General features: G+C 37.2%; 1 protein-coding gene across 1 annotated transcript; it reads left to right on the top strand.

Annotated features, from left to right (window-relative positions):
• Window positions 1-239: 239 nt before the first annotated feature.
• Window positions 240-19,174, top strand: LOC108268474 (cyclic nucleotide-gated cation channel beta-1). The gene is made up of 22 exons (XM_017473485.3): window positions 240-253; window positions 306-606; window positions 3,035-3,068; window positions 4,004-4,339; window positions 4,488-4,742; window positions 5,032-5,197; window positions 7,211-7,309; window positions 8,509-8,663; window positions 9,222-9,398; window positions 9,536-9,744; window positions 9,886-9,936; window positions 10,046-10,132; window positions 10,260-10,324; window positions 11,109-11,231; window positions 12,142-12,283; window positions 13,369-13,528; window positions 13,840-13,937; window positions 14,444-14,527; window positions 15,427-15,545; window positions 15,632-15,778; window positions 15,923-16,112; window positions 16,315-19,174. The coding sequence occupies exons 1-22, from the start codon at window positions 240-242 to the stop codon at window positions 16,522-16,524; spliced, it is 3,222 nt and encodes a 1,073-aa protein (XP_017328974.2). The 3' UTR covers window positions 16,525-19,174.
• The last annotated feature ends 881 nt before the right edge of the window (window positions 19,175-20,055 follow it).

Below are 20,055 nucleotides of genomic sequence, written 5' to 3'. Positions count from 1 at the left end.
TAACAGGTCTGGCTTTAAAGAGATACCACCGGATTTAACCGTGCATCTTAGAGTGAGTTCATATTTAGGGGAATTTGTTTCTTTCAGAGGGAATAATCTGTTTTAAAAAATTGTTTGTTAAATTATTTTACAGCTTCGATTCTTTCTAACATGACATTTTATTTTTGCATTGTTATAATGTGCTAATATGGAATATTCACATAATCTTGACCACATGATCACATGATTATGTGAATGATATGATAGCCACATTGTGTGAAACAATAATGTGTGTGTGTGTGTGTGTGCGCGCGCGCGCGCAACAGGTGTCAGGAACCAGTTGAGACGTTCATCCAGGAGGTTGAAGAGCCAGTAGAAGATCCAGAAGAGACAGAGGAAGAAGAAGAGGATGCAGATGTTCCCTGTGTAGAAGAGCCAACGCTTCCTTCTCCTGAGACGAAGATTTTAACAGCAGGTCAATGTGTTTCTCCTGAACCAGCTGAAGAGCCAGAGGACCCAGAGGAAGAGGAGTCTGATAGCTCCTCAGAGGCTGAATCAGAGCCAGATCCGATCACTCAGCAGCCGAAGTCGTGTGACGGAGCCAGCGTGAAGCAGAACGTCACCCAGGTGAGGATATGTGCTTGTAGTTGGAGATGAGAGGTGACACCTGACTAGCCTGTGATGCGGACCAAGAGGACAGTGATGCTAATCTTCTAAAAAGGTTCTTTTTGGTTATTAAATACAATGACCTACAAAGTCTGCTAATATTCCATCATATGTGAAAAGGAATAGAGTAGAAACCATCACTGCTTTACTGTTTAAGAAATTAAAGCTGCAATTTGTAACATATTAAAGTGTTCCTAGACATAATAATCATGCAATTTTGAAAATACCTAAGGAAATCTGAAAATCTGTTGTTGTTGTTTTTTTTTTACATTGCCGTGCAATCAGTCTGGGTAGTTTCTTAACTGATCAGCATTGTGTATATTTTTTTATGGACGAGATATTATATATATACATACATACTTACATACATACATATATATTTATTTATTTATTTATTTATTTATTCTGGACCATCATCTTCATTCTCATGAACCTAAAGCCTTGTTTATACTTTCTCCTGGCTCCGCCGCGCGAGCCTCCACTGACTGCGCGCGCACCTTCCCAAACGGACGAGGCGTTTATACTTGACGCGCTCGCAGTTGTAATACTCTTTGAAACGAAAGGGGGCGACTCTGAGTAAGCGTCTTATAAACAAACAGGAAGTAGCTAAGAGAAGTAGTTCGTCGGAACAACCATAACAACGCTTACAAGCAAAGCGTCTCGATTGGAGTTGTTGGATGCTGAGGAGGAATTGTTGTGTTTGTTGTTGACGATGTTTGTTTTCAGTAAACTTCACTAAAACCCAAAGTATGGAGAAAAAAAGAGCGAAGAATCATATAGGAATCATATAAAACTCAGTAAACCTTGAGATTATCACTTGTCACATTACAACAATATATATATATATATATATATATATATATATATATATATATATATATATATATATATATATGAGAACATGTATCAAACTAAATTGAACAACCTCGATTTTTTTTTATTAATTTCATTAAGATTTTTATTAAACATGGACCTTTACTTTCATTCAATAGACTTCTAGGTTCTTTTTGTAAATGTTAGCAATTACTGTAGACATATGCAAAAAGTCGGAGCTTCCTGCAAATGTCATTTCTCACATTTACAAGATCAGGTGATTATTATGTTCACCCTTCAGTGTAAATGACTCTTTATGTATAGAGACAAAAGAAAGTTATTAGAGAATGATCACTCTGTATGTTCACTCATCAGTGTAAACGTCTCTGTATATAAAGACAAAAGAATGAGGTTTAATCACTATCTGACGGTGTAGTGTTTATTTGTTAAGATAGTGATGAATGAATACATGGAAAAAACTTTCAGCTTTGGCTTTATTCTTTCAGCAGTATGTACAAAGCAAATCGAAATCACTATTTTCAAAAACCTTTCCATGAATTTTGTGCCATCTGGATATCTCTATGGTCCCACATGGATGGATACTAGAGATGTCTGTACAATCGTACCTTTCGGCAAGAATCACCTCGAAGTTATTCATGTCCGATTCCGGCGCCACGCGGCAAGTTATAAAAAATTCAGCGCAAACCACCATGTGGAATGAGGCCCTGCGCACCCAACACGCTAGACCGCCCACTCCACGATGACGTCATCTGACACATCGAGTATAAACCAGGCTTAATGCTGTCTAGTATTAGTGTTCGTGTAGGGTGCCACAAATTTTAGAAAATTTTTAGGGTGTCCTGACTGAAAAAAGCTTGGGAAACGCTGGTCCACACCACAATGCAGAATCTTTCCACATCTTCCAAATCCAGGGTCCTCCCTTTGTGAACTCTCCTCTTCAGCTCACTCCACAATTTTAATATGGTTTAGATCAGGGGACTTTTCTAAGGGTGGTAAAAATTCTGCCTGTCTCCTTATATGTCCTTCAAAAACATTTTATTGCATGTTTCTGAAAACCTTATACTGGCTATGATTGAACTCTTTCTGTCTGAAATATATATATATATATATATATATATATATATATATATATATATATATATATATATATATATGACAGTATTACCTGGTTATCATCAAACGAAACGCACACATGTGTATCCAAGATACGCACACATGTGTATCTCCACACACATGTGTATCCAAGATCTCCAACTAAGGGGCGCTGACCTAGGATCAGCAATCCTTGTTGAAACAGCTGCTGTTCATCAGGAGATAAGAGGAAACATCTGTGTGCATATAATAAAAATACTGTCAAATCTCTAAGATCAGGTTCTCCAATATTTACCTCTTAATCTGTGTGTTCTGTTGTGTTCACTTCAGCAAGCTGATCCTGGACGTTCTTTACGAGTTCTATCATTTCTTAAATGTATTGCTTTGCAGTTGCTTGTTACAGATCTTTGTTATTCATATGTCTCATGTGTTCTTCCTCATACATTACTTTTTCTGCTTTTAGGATGAAGGCACATTAGCTGAGGAGGGAACTTGTGGTAAGGGGATTTTTTAATGTTATATAAACTTAAAAACTAAGTTAAAAACTGTCACATGTTACAGAACTATTCTTTCTTTCATTCATCTTGAGTAACTGCTTAATCCTAGTCAGGGTGGTGGTCTATCCGGAGTGTATCCTAGGAACACAAGACGAGGCGTGAGGCGGGAATACAACAATCCATCACATGCACACATCCATACACACTCACACCTTAGGGCAATATAGAGTACCCTGTCAGTCCCTCCAGGATTTTGCAATCGCAGAAATGAAAGCAAAATCAAGGAATCTCCACAATATTCACAGGAGCTTGCAATTTTTGAAAATTACCCACTTCGATTCACGTGTGTCGACACGAGTAAAGCTAAAAGGTTGCATTTACCTACAAACATCGATACGAAAGACCTGCAAGACTGCAGTTACGCCAATTCAAGTAGTGTTTTCAAAAATAAGCACAAAAAACTCAAAACGCAAATTGCATCGCAAATTTTGATAAAAGCTGGAGCAAAATCAAACATTTTTGCCTACAACAATTAAATAAAAAACCTGCGATATCCTGTATGGACTGCCCAGTCAAACTACTGACAAGTTTTTGGGAGATGGGTGGAAACTGAAGAACCTGGAGGAAACCTATAAGAGGAGAAAATGGGGCCAAAGCAACAATAAACAATCAAAACAACATAATACCATCAATTCAACAATCCATTAATCCTCAGCATGGTGGGTTTTTTATATATATATATATAATTCATTCCACAAAGTAAAGGTAAAGAGAGGCCATGAGTGTTTTTCTGGTGCCGTGCAAGGAATTGGTGTCCACCTCAGGGTGTAGTCCTGCCTCTGGATCCACCCTTACCCCGACCCTGCTTCCTTAATGAATGAATGAATGAATGAATTTTTCTGATACCCATAATGACTGTGCCATTCTGCTTTCAGTTCCCTTCAGATGTGATGCGTTGAAGGCCTGCCTCATGCGCATTCCCTGTGTTCCAGTGTGCCTGAACTCCTTCAACCAGCTGCTGAAAAAGAACAATATCACTCTGCCCCAAGTGCCCCCCATACCCAAGCTGCCCTCTCGACTATCCAAGATAACCCCACAGATCCCCCCACTGCCTACCAGACTCAACCAGCTACCTCAACGAATCACACAAATTCCCCAGCAGATTTCCCAGCACGTACCCAAACTTCCTGAGCACTTCCCTTCCTTCCCCCGGAAACTTCCCACTTTCCCTGAACAATTTTCCTGCAGGTTTCCCCACGGACTTCCCAAACGTCCACAGAAGCTGCCTGATTTTTCACAATACTTCTCCAGCCTCCCTCAACGCTTATCCAATATTCCGCATCGTCTATCCAATCTTCCTCAACACTTGTCCAGCGTCCCTCGGCAGTGCTACACCAATGTTCAGAAACGTCTGAGCAGCATCAGACCTCAAAACAATGCCTAATCCTCAGCAGCAGCAACAGAGTCGGGACCTGGAGCTGGACCATCTGGTCCGCCAGTCCCCCCTTCACATCTCCCGTACCCCGTCCACTTCCTTGCCCAGCTCCATTCTGGACTTACCCAATGTGCCATCCTATCCCCGCCTGCCCCCCATCAGCCCATCACGCCAGCTCTCAGGCCTCTCCAACCCCACCTTTAATGGCGAAGATGAACTCACCTCCGCTAGACCTTCAGGTGATATATTTATGATCCTTTTGGTGATTCTTTTTCAAATTCCTAAGTGCAGCAGGGCTCTGTATGACTTTTTGGGTGTTCTAGCTATACACTGTGTAAAAAACTATTCTTTAGCGTAATCCTTGGAGTTCTTTAATAGTTTTATAATGATATTAATGATATGAATACTGGAGTGATGATGTGATGACAGTGATCATAGCAGTAAAACCATCACAAACAAACCATGACTGAACAACCCAGGATTGATTTTCATTACAATGCGTTACTGTTACTGCTGTTCCTCTTGCAGCTAGCTCTAGATTGAGCATTCACCCAGCCGTAAATGTGGAAGATATGGACTCAGACAGTGAGCAGCATGCAATAACTTCCCACCACATGCCCCAGATCATCACCCCACAAGACCCCAACCTCAAAACCCTCACCGTGCCCAGACCACCCAAATTGAGCAGAACCAGGTTTGGACCTGCTGTTATAAACCTAGTCAGTAAGAAGAGTCTGAATGCAGTGTGTGGAACCAGTGTAGAAATCATATGCTTTGTCTTAGAATTAAGAAAATACTGTAATATGAATTTTTGTGATTTTGAAGACCTTTCCTTCACAGTGAAATATTTGTCAATGTGAAACACATGGTAATACTCAAAATCATATCCTAATACATTACTTATATTATATGTAATATTTTTCTTAAATATAGGGCAAAATGAATGTCTTCTTAAAAATAGGCTTATTTCAAATATATACACATATTTTATATTCTTTATTTTGTGAAATATATTGCATTTCCATCTGAAATGGACTAAAAGACTCATAAAATGTTTGTGAATGGTGAATGTTTAAAATTGGAACACATCTGGACACTTGTGAAAATGGCCTATTGCATTCAGAAATGCTTTTCAGAAATATTCTGTCCGGTTACTTTATGTTAGCCATCTAGCTAGCATTAGAAGGGAAAATTGGAAATCTTTATGATTTTCATTTTTAAAAATCAGCTTAGAAAGTTTCTTAGCAAAAAAAATTGACTATGAAAATCTCAGAAAACCTGAAAATCTCAGTTTGAAACATTCAGACAGGTTTTTGAAAAGATACTTTGAGGATGGATTATGTTAGCCATCTAGTAAGTTTTACAAGTTAAAATTATATACATAAATACATATATATATAAATTTAGCCTTAATAAATCTTCTGAGAAATCATTTAAAGTTAACTTAAGCCATCTAGGTACCATTAGCAGTAAATAAAAAATAAAGAAAGAAATAAATTACAAACATGACCTTAATAAATCTTCTCAGAATCCTGCTAGATTAACTCAAGTTAGATAGTTGAATAGCATTGGTATTTAATTAGCATTAGTATTCCCAGATATCATATTAGTGTTTCAGCTCATATTAGCAGTAAAGATTATAAACATTTAAACCTAAAAACTAAATTCTGCTAGATTAGCTCATGTTAGACAGTTAGCTAGCATTAGTATTAATATTATTAACATTTGTGAATAAGCCTTAACAATTTTGAGCAAATGCTGACTTAAATTAGCCTTCTAGCTCACATTAGAGGTGGTAATTACATTTATGACAACATTTTGGAATATGATCCTATATCTTCTCATATAGGTTAGCTTTTATTTAGGTTATATATAGGTTAGCCTTTTTTTTTTTTTAACATTTATGAATAAGAACTAAAATACTTTAAAATTCTGTCAGGTATCTAGAAAAATCCATGAAATACACAAATACTTATGCTATGACCTTTTCCCCCCTACTTATTTTGTCTAATTACATGTTTTTGTTTTTATTTTGTCTGGACTGTTCTCACCCCTGCCTACTCAAACACTACCCATACACACACACACACACACACACACACACACACACACACACACACATACCTGTGATGGAAACTATGCTGGTACAAGGGAAAGAAAGCCACAAACTATTTGGACGAAAATGTAAGAAGCTTAATGTGATTTATTGTCTGGCTTCATCTCATCGTCCCAAACTCATAAAGTCATAAAAAGTGTCTCAGTGTGTCTTGTGCGTTATGAGCATTTTATCCACTCTCATTCCACTTATACATCTGTTCACATAGTGCAGCTGCAAATCATGGGTTTACATTAATGCACTCAATCTAATACGTTATCCTATCTATACTAACAGCTCCGTTTTTATTAAACAAGTTAAAGAAGTAGCATCCTGGCAAGAGAACTTATATTTAAAATTTATGGAAGGAGTCTCCAGTATCAGTGCTAACATAACATATCATTATTGATAAGAATAACTGTTTTGTGGATGTTGCAAAACATTAATCAATGTAACTATAAATTCATAAAGAGCATGTGTTGTTCTTTAATAAACAAACATTCTTGGTAGTGTCGGCAAATTGCTGAGGCATAAGAGGGATAAAACACTTCTGGGGAAAAGCAATGTCTAGTGAGGGAACAATTGTTTATATAATCTTGTTGTTTGCGACAGAAAGAAGCTGTACTCTTCAGGAGATGAGGAAGATGAGGAGCTGGAGACGCAAGTCAGGGCCTGGCCGAGCCAAAGCAGCATCACGAGTGCTGATGAGGCGTAAGCAAGAATAATACATCACCCGAGCACCAGACATTTAAATATTTAAATACATATCTACAAAACACCTCAAAGCTGTGAGAAAGACATATCTAAACAGCTCCACTAAGCTTTGAGATGTCCTGCCAGAGGCACGGTTGATCATCTCTGAGGAATGTCTGGAAAAAATGTGTGGTCTTATTATGAAAGTGTTACAGTAGAGCTGCTAAAGTAGTTTTTGCTGAATGTATCGTTTAGTTGTTTTTTTGTTATAGAAGTGTGATGCTTTCCTGGTTAGGCTTTGAAATTATAAGGTACGGTAAACTAACAAAGATTATGCTAATTTATGTAAAATTCATTTTATAGTGCTTCTTAAAACTTTTGTTAAAAAAATGTATTCCCAGAGGAACAAAGAACCTGCAGTGGTTCTAGCTCTAGATAAATCTAGGTTAGGTAGGATGTAGCTACATACTGTAGATAAAATGGATGGATGGATGGATAGGTCGGTGGATGGATGGAGAAATGAGTGGATAAATAGATGGTTCGAATTCAGCTATTCCTCAAGAATTTGCAAGAATTGATACTTAAATTCATACAAAAAAGCTTCAAGTGTTCTCTGGATTGCTAAGAGTGTTTAGCTTCCTACATGGATTTTACTTGGAACCCTCTCTGATAAAGAAACCTACACTGAACTTTTAAAGATACTTGGATGGTTGGATGGATGGATGTTAAAAAATTCATTTTGATTGATTGATTGATTTTATATGAAAGCTCTGAGGAAATGTGGTTCCCAGGGGAACCTTTAGTGGAGTGTAAATAAATAGATAAAATGGATGGATGGATGGATGGAGGGATGTATATAACTAGATGGTTAGATATTGGAAGAATTCAGTTATTCTAAAAGAATTTGCATTTACTTCATACGTTCTTAAAAAAAAGGTTCCTCAAGTGTTCTTTAGATTGTTAAGAATGTTTAGGGTTTAAAATGGTTTTTACTTGGAACCCACTCTAATAAAGAAAACATACAGTGAACTTTTAAAGATGGATGGATGGATATTTAAAAAATTCAGTTCAGTCCAGAAATTATGTACATTATATGACTGAAGTACACTGTAAAGCTAGAGAGATAGAGAGACAGACAGACAGATAGATAGCTGAGCACTGATATTCCTGTAGGTTTCAGTTTGTTCTATGCTTAGCTGTATGCATCATGTTTACAGGCTGAAGGAGCGTCCCTCATCAGCCGCCAGTCAGGCCAGCACGATGGTGAATGAGCGTCTGCAAGAGCTGGCCAAACTATTTAAAGCAAGGACAGAGCGCGCCAAGGAGAAACTCATCGATCCCGATGACTTGGACGAGGACACCCCACCTGACAGTAAGCTCAACTGGCTGAAACCTACAAACACAAACGCCTGAGTGGTGTAACGATCTTACGTCTCTCCATCCACTTTCGAATACAAGAGGGAATAATTGTCCCTACAGATTGGTTCTGCTGCAGATCATTGAGTGATTCTAGCCAATCTCAATCTTGTTTGACTAGCGTCACTCAATGAGCAACAGCAAGGTTATGCTTACTGTGTCATGTGACAGTGGAAACACAGGTGGCAACTGAGCGTGACTAAATTATGGGAGAAAATCTACCCAGGGTAATAGTGTAATATCCTAATTAACACAACATGGTAGAATTAAATGCTCAAGTTTACTACTTTTCTCCAGACATCCTCCCAAACTGAGCCTAATTAGCCATCATCCACATTATTTGAAAATAAGAGCTAAGGAGCAGCTATGGAACAACACGACACAATGCAGCACAAGAAACATGTGCTGCATGAATGATTATGATTAAGATTCAACAGAGTCTAAAGGTTTGCTACAGAGCCATATCTGGATAAAGAGTAAGGTTCATAAACAGGCTTTTTTTTACACACCCCAGCTGCGGTGCCTCCTCCTGAGCCTCCGACGGAACCAGCGCCTGTTGAGGAGAGTCAGCCCACTCTCACTGATGAACAGGAAGTGTATATCAAGCTGCTGTGCTTCAAGGTGAAGTCTCAGTCAAGGATCGGGCGCCTGATCCAATACCGCTTCCCATCCAGCATCGACCCGTTTACCAGTGAGTCACTGTCTCATCTTCCACCTTTCACCTTGCTATCAACCACTTTAAATGAATATGTTCAATTTTATGAGCAAACATGCACTGTTGGTGGTTTCACAATACACAGAGCAGTCCTGTCTCTTTCGTGTCTGTAGATCTGGGTTATGTCCTGTGGCTCTTTTTCGTCACTTTGGCCTGGAACTGGAACGTGTGGATGATCCCGGTGCGCTGGGCTTTCCTCTACGATGTCAAAGGCTCCCTTTACCCGTGGCTGATAGCCGACTACCTGTGCGACACCATCTACATCCTGGACATCCTGCTCTTCCAGCCACGCCTGCAGTTCATCCGCGGCGGTGATATTATCGTACGTGACGTTTGGGAAAGTAGGAACAGCCAGTAGGAGTTAGAGCAGTCAAATTCAAGCCACACTGGCTCGAGTTTGAAACATTTCAATTAGAGACTGCTGAACTGAAAATGGCACTCACTACATTTGTCTTTTTTCTAGACCGACAAGAAGGAAATGAGAGCCAATTACATGAAAGATCTGCGATTTAAGGTACGCGCAAAACTTTGCCTGTCCTAGGCAGTCAACATCCTTACTCTATGATATCATCGTTGAAGTCTATTGTCTCTTGCCGTTTATGTGTTTTTCGAATATATTTCAGCTGGACATGGTCAGCCTTCTTCCCCTGGAGCTCTTCTATCTCCTAGATGGGGTCAAACCTCTCCTCCGCTGCCCACGAATACTGAAGGCAGGCCTCAAATTTTACTCTGTGTGTCTTTAAGTTTAACAGAACAGTCCACCAAAATAGTTTTTTAGTGCTGAAAACTGATACAACTCAAGATTTATTCACTCCTGTCTCTCTTTCTGTGCTTCAGATCTTGTCTTTCTTTGAGTTTAACAACCGTCTGGAGGCCATTTTGACCAAAGCCTATGTCTACAGGTGAGCACAAGCCTGCACTGGACATTTGGAGATTCTTTTCTAAAGTTCATATGGGGGGTGGGGGCATGTTGTTATAGAAAAATAATCAACAACAGGGTGGTGGGATGATACCACCCCGAAGATGAATATTTTCAAAATAACAGAACCAATAAAGTGTTTTATTCCTTTTATACCACTACAATCTTGCCAAGATTAGCACAACAATCTGCCAAGAATAAAATAAAATAGATAATTAATGAACAGTAAAATTTATGTTGTGCAACATCATTAAAAACAATTTAGTTCCTTTTATGACTTATGTTATAGCACCTAAGCGTAAACAGTCATTCCCTCACTTATTCTTGAAGTTAATAAAACAGAAAAAATGCAGCTTGTCAAATTACCGAGACACCTCAAGCTTTAAACCTTAAGTCTTCTCCTCAAGACTTTTCTGTGGTAGGAAACTTAAATGTATAACTTTCCCTCTGTTACAAAGGGCTGACACTTTCCATAAATGTTTCCATAAATCAACACCTGCATACATGAAATTTACCAACTATTATGCATTTTGATTTGTTAAATAAGAACATTATTATCAGGCTTAGATTATGTGAGCTTCCTCCATACATGTCCCTGTACTACTCATAGAAATATTAATAATAATAATATATGAAAAGGAGTGTGTTAATATAAACCTGTGATTTGCAGCTGTTGCTTTGAAACACCCCTGACCAATCAGAATAAAGAATTCAATAGCACTGTGGTATAACTGCTGTTATTTCTCTTTTCTCTTTTCTGTTCCTAGAGTCATTCGCACCACCAGCTACCTTCTGTACTCCCTTCATGTTAACGCCTGTCTCTATTACTGGATGTCAAACATACGAGGCCTCGGAGCCACCACCTGGGTATACAACGGACAGGGCAATGCGTAGGTTTTTTGTATTATTCTTTTATTGGTATCATTTTATCAAAAGTGTTGGTGACATTATTGTTTGTTATAGAGGCGATGATTTTTGTCCAGAGAATAAACATTTACATTTACATTAGAAATATGCATTTCTAAAGTCAGGGAAAGTGGATGTTGCCATTGGTTGCCAAATGGTGCCATTTCACTTGGATGATTCAAAATGGAGGATTGCTTTGGAATATTTTTTGAAAACATTTGAATTATTATTTAAAGATTTTAATAACAGTTCTCACAATAAATAGTAATGGGTTTTGTCCAGGTTGAATTTTATAATATATAATATATAACAATGAAGACTTCCAATTGAGCATTTATTAATTCTTTATTAATATATATTATAGAAAGATCATATTTTGCTATTGAAAAAAAAAAAGCAGAAATACATGATCCAGTCATACACTTAACCTAAAGAGGTGAACTTCCCAAAAATAATTAATCAGTCACATGGGATTATCCAGTTAGTCACTGTAAAAAAAAAAATTAAAAAAACAAACAAAAAAAAACAACTCATTTTTTCCTCCATTTTTAGTAGAAATCACTTTGGAAAGAATGGCACTCAGAAAATATGCAATTCAGATAAACGTCATTGGGATATAGAGCATGTCATTATGGAAAGTTGCATTTGGGGATAGTCATTGTTAATATGAATTATAAAAGGAAATAGATTTAGCAATATTTTTTTTTCTTAAGTATTATGATTAAAATATATACATAATTCAAATGTTTTCATAGAATATTCCTAAATAAATTGTACCTAATTTTTGTTTGATTGAGTTATTTATACATTATCAACTGTATTTTTATCACAACATTGATACGTAAGTATTGACCTGCCCACCTAACGCCTTCTATGTCATTTTTCTCCCCCCAGATACATCCGGTGTTTCTACTTTGCTGTAAAGACTCTGATCACTATTGGTGGACTGCCAGAACCGACCGCACTCGAAGAGTATATTTTCCAGCTCATCAACTACTTTATTGGCGTATTCGCTTTCTCCATCATGATTGGACAGGTACACTGGCTATCATTATCATATATGCCACACCACTGTTGAATTCTCAACTCTGATTGGTCAGCAGGTGTTGATTAATTTTCTATAATGTTTATGTTAATGCACCTGGTCTAATATTATCGTTTCTATAGTAACAGCTCGTTTACAGGGAGATTAACTTGTACGGCAGATCCTCCACATATCTAAGACTAACAATAAAAATATTTTTAAAAATGCATTGTTATGTAACAATGCAAAATGTTTACTTGTTGATATGGTGAGGTTTTCTTTAAGGAGACATTTATTTGACATTTATACTGTAGAAGGAGTCTCCAGTGTCGACGCTTTGTAACAGTCAGAGGTAAAACTGTAACTTTAAGTTATACAAGAAAGTCTTCAGGACAGAAAAATATATGCTTTATGGTTTCTCAGTACCAAGATGCTTTTTTTTTAAGTCTTATGAAAAAGAGAATAAAATGTCTGTCGGGGAACATATGTTTATACAGTGGTGCTTGAAAGTTTGTGTTACAATTTTCTATATTTCTACATAAATACGACCTAAAACATCATCAGATTTTCACACAAGTCCTAAAAGTAGACAAAGAGAACCCAGCTGAACAAATGAGACAAACATATTATACTTGGTCATTTATTTATTAGGGAAAATGATCAAGTATTACATATCTGTGTTTTAGGTCATATTTATGCATATATACAGAAAATTCAAAAGGGTTCACAAACTTTCAAGCCCCACTGTAGCTGCTATAACATAAGTGATAACAGGAACTATATGAAATGTAATTATAAATGTATAAAAATACAATTAGTCCTTTGTTAATAGCAAAATGATTGTTCAATTGCTGCGGTACAAGAGGAATAAAACACTTCGGGACGTCATTTTATGGGAAAATAATCAACTTGTGGGTGGTAATACTATCTCCGCTTCATCACTCCTCCCTGTCATTGATGATTTTCCTTTAACAGCAACCCCCACCCCCACCCCACTCCCAACTGTTTTATTCCTTACATATACCATGGCAATTGCATTAGTATTGTTCCCTCCAGTATATCAGCCTGATACAGCGGCTCGATTTTTGCTGTGTTAGATGAGAGACGTGGTGGGCGCTGCGACAGCTGATCAGACACACTACCGCTCATGCATGGACAGTACAGCAAAGTACATGGGCTCTAACCGCATCCCCAAAGACGTGCAGAACCGGGTGAAGACCTGGTACAACTACACATGGCAGGCTCAAGGCATGCTGGGTAAGATTCTCACTTCTCACAGCACATTTTGTCAGTCCAGGTGTTTTCATTCTTGATGTCCTGCATAAACCAACCAAGGCTGCATGAACCAACCAAAGGTAATCAAGAGCTGAAAAACAATGAATATATGAGGTAAGTGTGTTGGGAGCTGGAATGAAATGAAAATGTGGAATGGCTAATGAGCAAATTTGTCATTTCTATTGACATCATACTGTATTAGAGTTGTTCCTGACACACATTTTATTTGAGCAGGATACATGGCCTGTATGGTGCCAATACTTTAGCTAACATTTCTATAATTCTGTGTGTAGATGAAGAGGAGTTGCTTGTGCAGTTGCCAGACAAGATGAGGCTTGATATAGCAGTGGATGTGAGTTACTCCATTGTCAGCAAAGTTCCACTGTTTGAGGTATGAACAACCTGCTTTGAGATTTCTTTATCTAGTCCTCATTTATTGTAACTCCACGAAACACTTTTTTTTTTCCATAGCAGTGTGTAGCCTGAAAGGTGCAGTTTGTAACATTTAAAAGAGTTTCTAAAATATTATTCATAACATTCTAAGGATTCCTTAAAAATCTGTCACTGACAACTCAATTGCCGTGCAATAGATCTGGCTAGATTTTACATTTAATACTTTTTAAAGTGGAATTTTCTAGCCCTGAAATGAGCTCTGGGCCCAAGCAAAAAAACAAGTGCTCAGTTCCACTCCTTTTTCTTAAAACTCCATCTACGAAGTGTACATAGTTTTAACAGAGGGGGAGATATATCAGTTCTGAGCTGATAACCTTTCAAAATAACAAACTGCATCTTTAAATCTTTAAACAGGTTCCTGTGAGAACTATTTTTACAGTACTTCATATGCTTATGTATAGTATCTCCTGAATTTTTATTGTGTTATTATTATCTTTATGTCAGGGCTGTGACAGGCAGATGATCTATGATATGCTGAAACGGCTCAGATCAGTCGTGTACCTTCCCGGAGACTACGTCTGTAAAAAGGTTCAGTATGCTTATTGTTTAATGCAGAGATTCTTTTTTTAATACACGCAAGTTCATATTGGTGTTTTCAAAATTGACTTTTGACTGAAACAAGAAGTACACCGACCTCTGTAGAGACGATGGAATCTCAGATAACCACCTCGTTTCTGATTGGCTGACACCAGTTAATTTCTTATATTGTGAATTCAGTCAAAAATGTAATTACAGCTCAGAATCAAACTGAAGGAATCTGTCTTAACACATTGCTGGTTGTGCTGCCTCATAAGTCAGTGTCTTAGAAGGAAAAAAGAAAGAGATGAGCGTTTGAGATGAGTTTCAAACGTAGTGTGTGTTACAATGTTGCCGAGATATTGACATATGCTAACAAAAGCTAAGTTTGATAGGTTAAATGGAATAAAGTATGATTAATGCATCTTAATGACACAAGATTCCTTTTCTCTATTGGCCCTCGCTGAGAAGATTTCTGGATTGTCAGGGTCTAGATGAAATCGTAAATCAGAGCAGGTGGACAGGAATTAACTGCTAGCGGAAGCTAACCCATTTTCCCTCTCGTACTGCATCCTCTTCCATTCAAGTGAATAGACTGTTTTGCTGAGGAGATTTTATGTAACTCCAGTGTAATTGTGGCTTTAGAATGCGATCAGCACTCATGAACAACGGTTTAGACTCTGCCTATATTAACACTTAACTATTGCCTTTGCTGTTTTAAATGTATTAAACTGATCAGTGCAGAAAGGAATTAAATATCCATAGACTACAGTACAGGGAAATGCCTGGAAACCCTGGAATCCCAACATCAGAAAATAATAAAGCTGGCGAAGGAAACACCATGTAGTTGAGGACAATAGTCGAAGTTACCAGACATTGTACTTATCATGTATTTTATTGTCCTGATGCAGGATGAAGTAGGTCGAGAGATGTACATCATAAAGTCAGGAGCGGTTCAGGTGGTTGGCGGTCCAGACGGAAAAACTATATTTGTGACGCTGAAAGCAGGATCTGTGTTCGGCGAAATCAGGTAAAAACATTTAGCTAGTTATCTTTCATCCATGTCATTGTAGACCAAAGCTGACCTGTGTTTGTTTGTGTCTTTTTGGCATGAAGCTTGTTAGCGGTGGGAGGCGGAAACCGGCGAACAGCCAACGTCATAGCACACGGCTTTGCTAATCTCTTCATCTTGGACAAGAAGGGCCTCAACGAAATCCTTGTGCACTATCCCGAGTCCCAGAAACTGCTACGCAAGAAAGCAAAGTGAGTGTCTCTCATGATGACACCTCTGAGCTCCTTAAAATTGTGCTCTCATTTACAGAGGCGTAACAGGTGACCTCAGTAGTGCGTTGTTTTGGTGGTGCTGCTGTTGCCGATGCGATGGTTTCTGTGTCTTACTGTATGAAGGAAGATGCTGGCAGATAAGAAGCCGGAGAAAAAGACAGAGGAGAAGGAGCCAGTACGGGTGATTCCTGCGCGGAAAGAAACCCCTAAACTGTTAAAGGCCACGCTGGAAATGACTGAGAAATCGGGCCTGCGAGGCACACTGGCCAAGCTGAAGGGAAAAAAGAATAACAAGTCCTGTGTTTCATTACAGGTACACACACATAGACACACACACACACACACAGCCCATTTCTCATTAAAGATAAGGGTGCTATATTCAGTAATCCACCCAACCCTGACAAGCCTTTATGAAAATAAATGAATGAATGATTTATTTAGTGCCAATTTAACCTGTTTTACGTGACTCAGATATGCTGACCTTTAATCCACGGTTTCTTCTTTCTACTGTCCAGCCATCCATCTGTTCCTCGGTGACACCTGGCTCACCGATCGAGAGGCAACACTCGGAGCAAGAGGCCGACATTCTCTCTCAGATCTCGGACAGCACAATACAAGGACCTCCCATCAGCCCCTCCGACCTCGAAGACCAGAGGCGCTCACTGCGTGAAGGGCCAGTGCTAAATGAGAGGACGGTAATGGGGAAGGACAAGATGGACGAGTAATCCAGAAGCGTACTAGGTGATGAGGTATCAAGGGCATGAAGGGTCAACTGGGTCGTTTTCCATCTTCATTTTCCTGTAGAGAGTGAGTCTGGATGGAATAATTATTACACTGTATAAAGATATAAAAAAAAAAATTCTGCTTTCTCAAAAAAACAAAAACAAAAAAACACTTTGCTGGTCTGTACAGTATTCAGCTGCTTGGATTAAATCTTTTAACCCATGAAATCATTTTGGTGTCAGTTATGAAGGGCATCTTCACACGAAATATGATTTGTACTGTACTCATATTGCTTTGTTTGAACAAAGGGCTCAAGATACCAATTAATTTAACTCCATAAATAAGGCCAAGGTTGGAGCTGGTTTTATTTCAGAATTTTCAGGCTTGTGAATACCAAATCACATATTTTACAAAGTGTAATTTTTGTGTTCATATTATATGATATGATTTGATATGATATGATTTGATATGATATGATATGATGTGATATTATATACAGATGAGTGCAAAAATTTGCATACCTACTGGACCCGAATAGGCCAAAAATATTCCTTTGTAGCAGCTAAAAAATTGTGTCTAAGCTTTTACAAAAACATTCACATCCTGTATATTAAGATATTAGTAGTGGCAAATCCTCTAACATTTTGTTAGAATTTGTTAGAACCGTCTCCTAAAGCATGGTCCATGTGATGCTGCTGCTTTATATCTGTAATATTTTTGAATATTTGGTCTGTGTTTTCCTTGAAAGGTCATTTATAAGGTAATAGAAATCAAATGTCACATTTATAAATCTGGATTGTCCATGAATAAATTGTTTGGAGTTAATAGAACTGCCAATAATTGGTGTATGGTGAGAGAGAGACAATTTATAATTATATTTAATATTTAATACAAATTGGCTCTTACCTTCAGAGGAAGAAACATAATTCCAGTCCATATACAGTGCGTGGCTTTGACATACTTTATTTTGCTAGATATATTTATTTGCATAGTCCAGTCTTCAGGTTAAACTCTGTCTGTCTGCGAAATATCCAGCCATGTGCCTTAATGAACCCCAATCACTGTCACTGTCAACTGTCAACCCTGTGTACTTTCACATCATCCTTAAAGGAACAGTGCGGCCAAAAATTACACACATACCATAGTGATGCACTAATAGGGCTGCAGCCATTTTGTAGCGCTGTCCGAATTCTCAATGGTCATTGGATGATATCAGGGATAGACAAATCAGTAGCCTGAGCACCTGGGACAAACAGATTTCCTATCCAGGCCATTTGTTTTTATTTGTAGTTGCCCCATAGACATGTACGTTCAACAACCAGTGAAAGAAAAAAATCTACTCCTTATTGACGTTTGCTTTTTGTTTATCATTTGGCATGTAGCTAATTTTAACTTCACGTTAGTGTGACGCACCACAGTGCTGTTCATATACTCATTTGTTTCCATTATTATCATCTGTATTAATGCACCTGACTAGTTCACCTACTCGTAACACATTACTACATTGCATGCACTACAGTGAAGATTCCACTTGCCCGATAAAAAATTGTACTGGGCAATAATGTAAATCGCAGTTTTTTTCTAAAGTATGTATATAATTTGATCATTCTTACAAGGCTCAAACACTTTAAGAAAGACAAACTGCACCTTTAAGGACATTCACAGCTGGACAAAAGGCCTGAGACAGAGCACACTTGGGAAAATTTTCACATCTAATTCACTCATTGAGGAGGAATGATGAACGCTAACTGAGGTGTGAACCTTAAGCAGACTTTCCTACTTTATAACATCCAGATGTTGAGGAAAAGCAGGATTGGGTGTTGCTGATATATTAATTTGAAAGACCGTCGTTAATAGGAGAGAAATATGTAGAAGCATTTTATAACAAGAAACAGATGGTGGAAATGTTTTAAAGTGAAATATCCTAAACAGTTGCCTTCTTTCTTTGCACCTACAGAAGTTTAGATACATTTTGTTGCATTAATTAATTAGTTCAGTTGTTTTGGGTTTTTTTTTTTTGCTTGTGAGAACATTAAGGATATATGGAGTCAAACTTGTTTTTTTAATAATATACTGCAAACATTAGATTATATTATATATTTTATTATTTCCAATTAGGTATATTATTTTGTAGAATATGTTTGAGGAAATAGGCTTAATGATCTTGTATTTGTTACACTATATTAATCTCACAATGAGAAATATTATTCAAGATATTGACTTGCTAAGATATATTTTTTGCAGTGTAGACAGCAGTATGTGCAGATATTTGATTTGATTTTTTCCAATTTGTTATATTTTCTAGAATATTTTTAAGACAAATAAACATCTTCACTGTCATTTTAAACCTACTTGTAAATATTATATAGTAATTAATTACACAATGTATCTTTAAATATGTCTGAATTCATGTGATTATTTAATTTTGTAGTCATTTGTGATGTATGAGGAAATTTAAAAAAAAAAAAAAAAAGTGTATTTCTCACTCTTTGGATGGTACGTAGATTAACGCATCCAACCAGTAACATACACTGCCTGAAATGTAGATGTTATTAATAATCAAGAATAACATATTACAACAACTCAGTGTCTGAACACACTATTTTTGTCAATACATTTCTCATTTACGTCATATGAATTTGTCATCTGTATTTCAATAAATAATTATTACATTAGGTTATTAATCTGTGTGGCTTTCTTATACTTTATTCTGCTTTTTAAACTTTTAAACATTTCTTTCTCATTAATTCAAGCACAAATGTTTATTGTCATAGATATATAAGACACAGAGAAACAGGTTTATACTGTACAGTTAAATTCTTATTTAAAACATTTTCATGTTGCTATATAAAAATGACTGTGATTTATTATTATTTATAATTCAATTCAGTTTTGTATGCATACATTATTAGCACTTTATAAAAATCTAGATGTGGATTTTGATTCCTAATAAGCAAGACAAATGTATCAGTGGCAAAGAAAAACCTGCTGAGAGGACACCAGGGAAATAATTCTTCGATCATCGACTGCAGTTGGACCACAGAGCCTTCTTTATTTTTTTTATGAGTATACCAAATAGTTTAGGGTTGTTTTTTTTTTTTTTTTTTTGCCAGACCTAATGTTTCTGCTTTCTCTCTGATAGGTCTGATGGCTATTTTGATTATTAGCCTAATGATGGCTTGCTTCACTGACATTGACAGCTCTTTGGACTTCATATTCAGAGTTAACATAACTGATTCCAAATGCATATACCACATTTTAAATCAACTTTAAACCTTTTATCTGCTTACTTGTTATTGAAGTAATAAGGGAATAAGACACACCTGGTCATGGATCAGTTGAGCAGCCAGTTGTGTAATTACTTTCCTACACCATTCACTCAATTTGGATGTCAATTTGCCTTAAATTAAAGCTGAAGGTCTGCGTTTTTAGCTCATATTCATTATTTCATTTCAACTCCAATACACTGTGACTATTTAAGTACCTGACTGTATATACAGTGCCAAGAGATTTGGAACCAATTAATTGGAGTT

Source organism: Ictalurus punctatus, chromosome 8, assembly GCF_001660625.3.
Source record: "Ictalurus punctatus breed USDA103 chromosome 8, Coco_2.0, whole genome shotgun sequence".
NCBI classification, from domain to species: Eukaryota; Metazoa; Chordata; class Actinopteri; order Siluriformes; family Ictaluridae; genus Ictalurus; species Ictalurus punctatus.
This window is presented reverse-complemented; position numbering and strand designations above follow the sequence as displayed.

Bases quoted from the DNA above. Each gene is read 5' to 3' on its own strand.
- LOC108268474 (XM_017473485.3), top strand. The intron at 607-3,034 runs GTGAGGATATGT...TTCTGCTTTTAG, and splicing joins TGAAGCAGAACGTCACCCAG to GATGAAGGCACATTAGCTGA. The intron at 5,198-7,210 runs GTTTGGACCTGC...TGTTTGCGACAG, and splicing joins CCCAAATTGAGCAGAACCAG to AAAGAAGCTGTACTCTTCAG.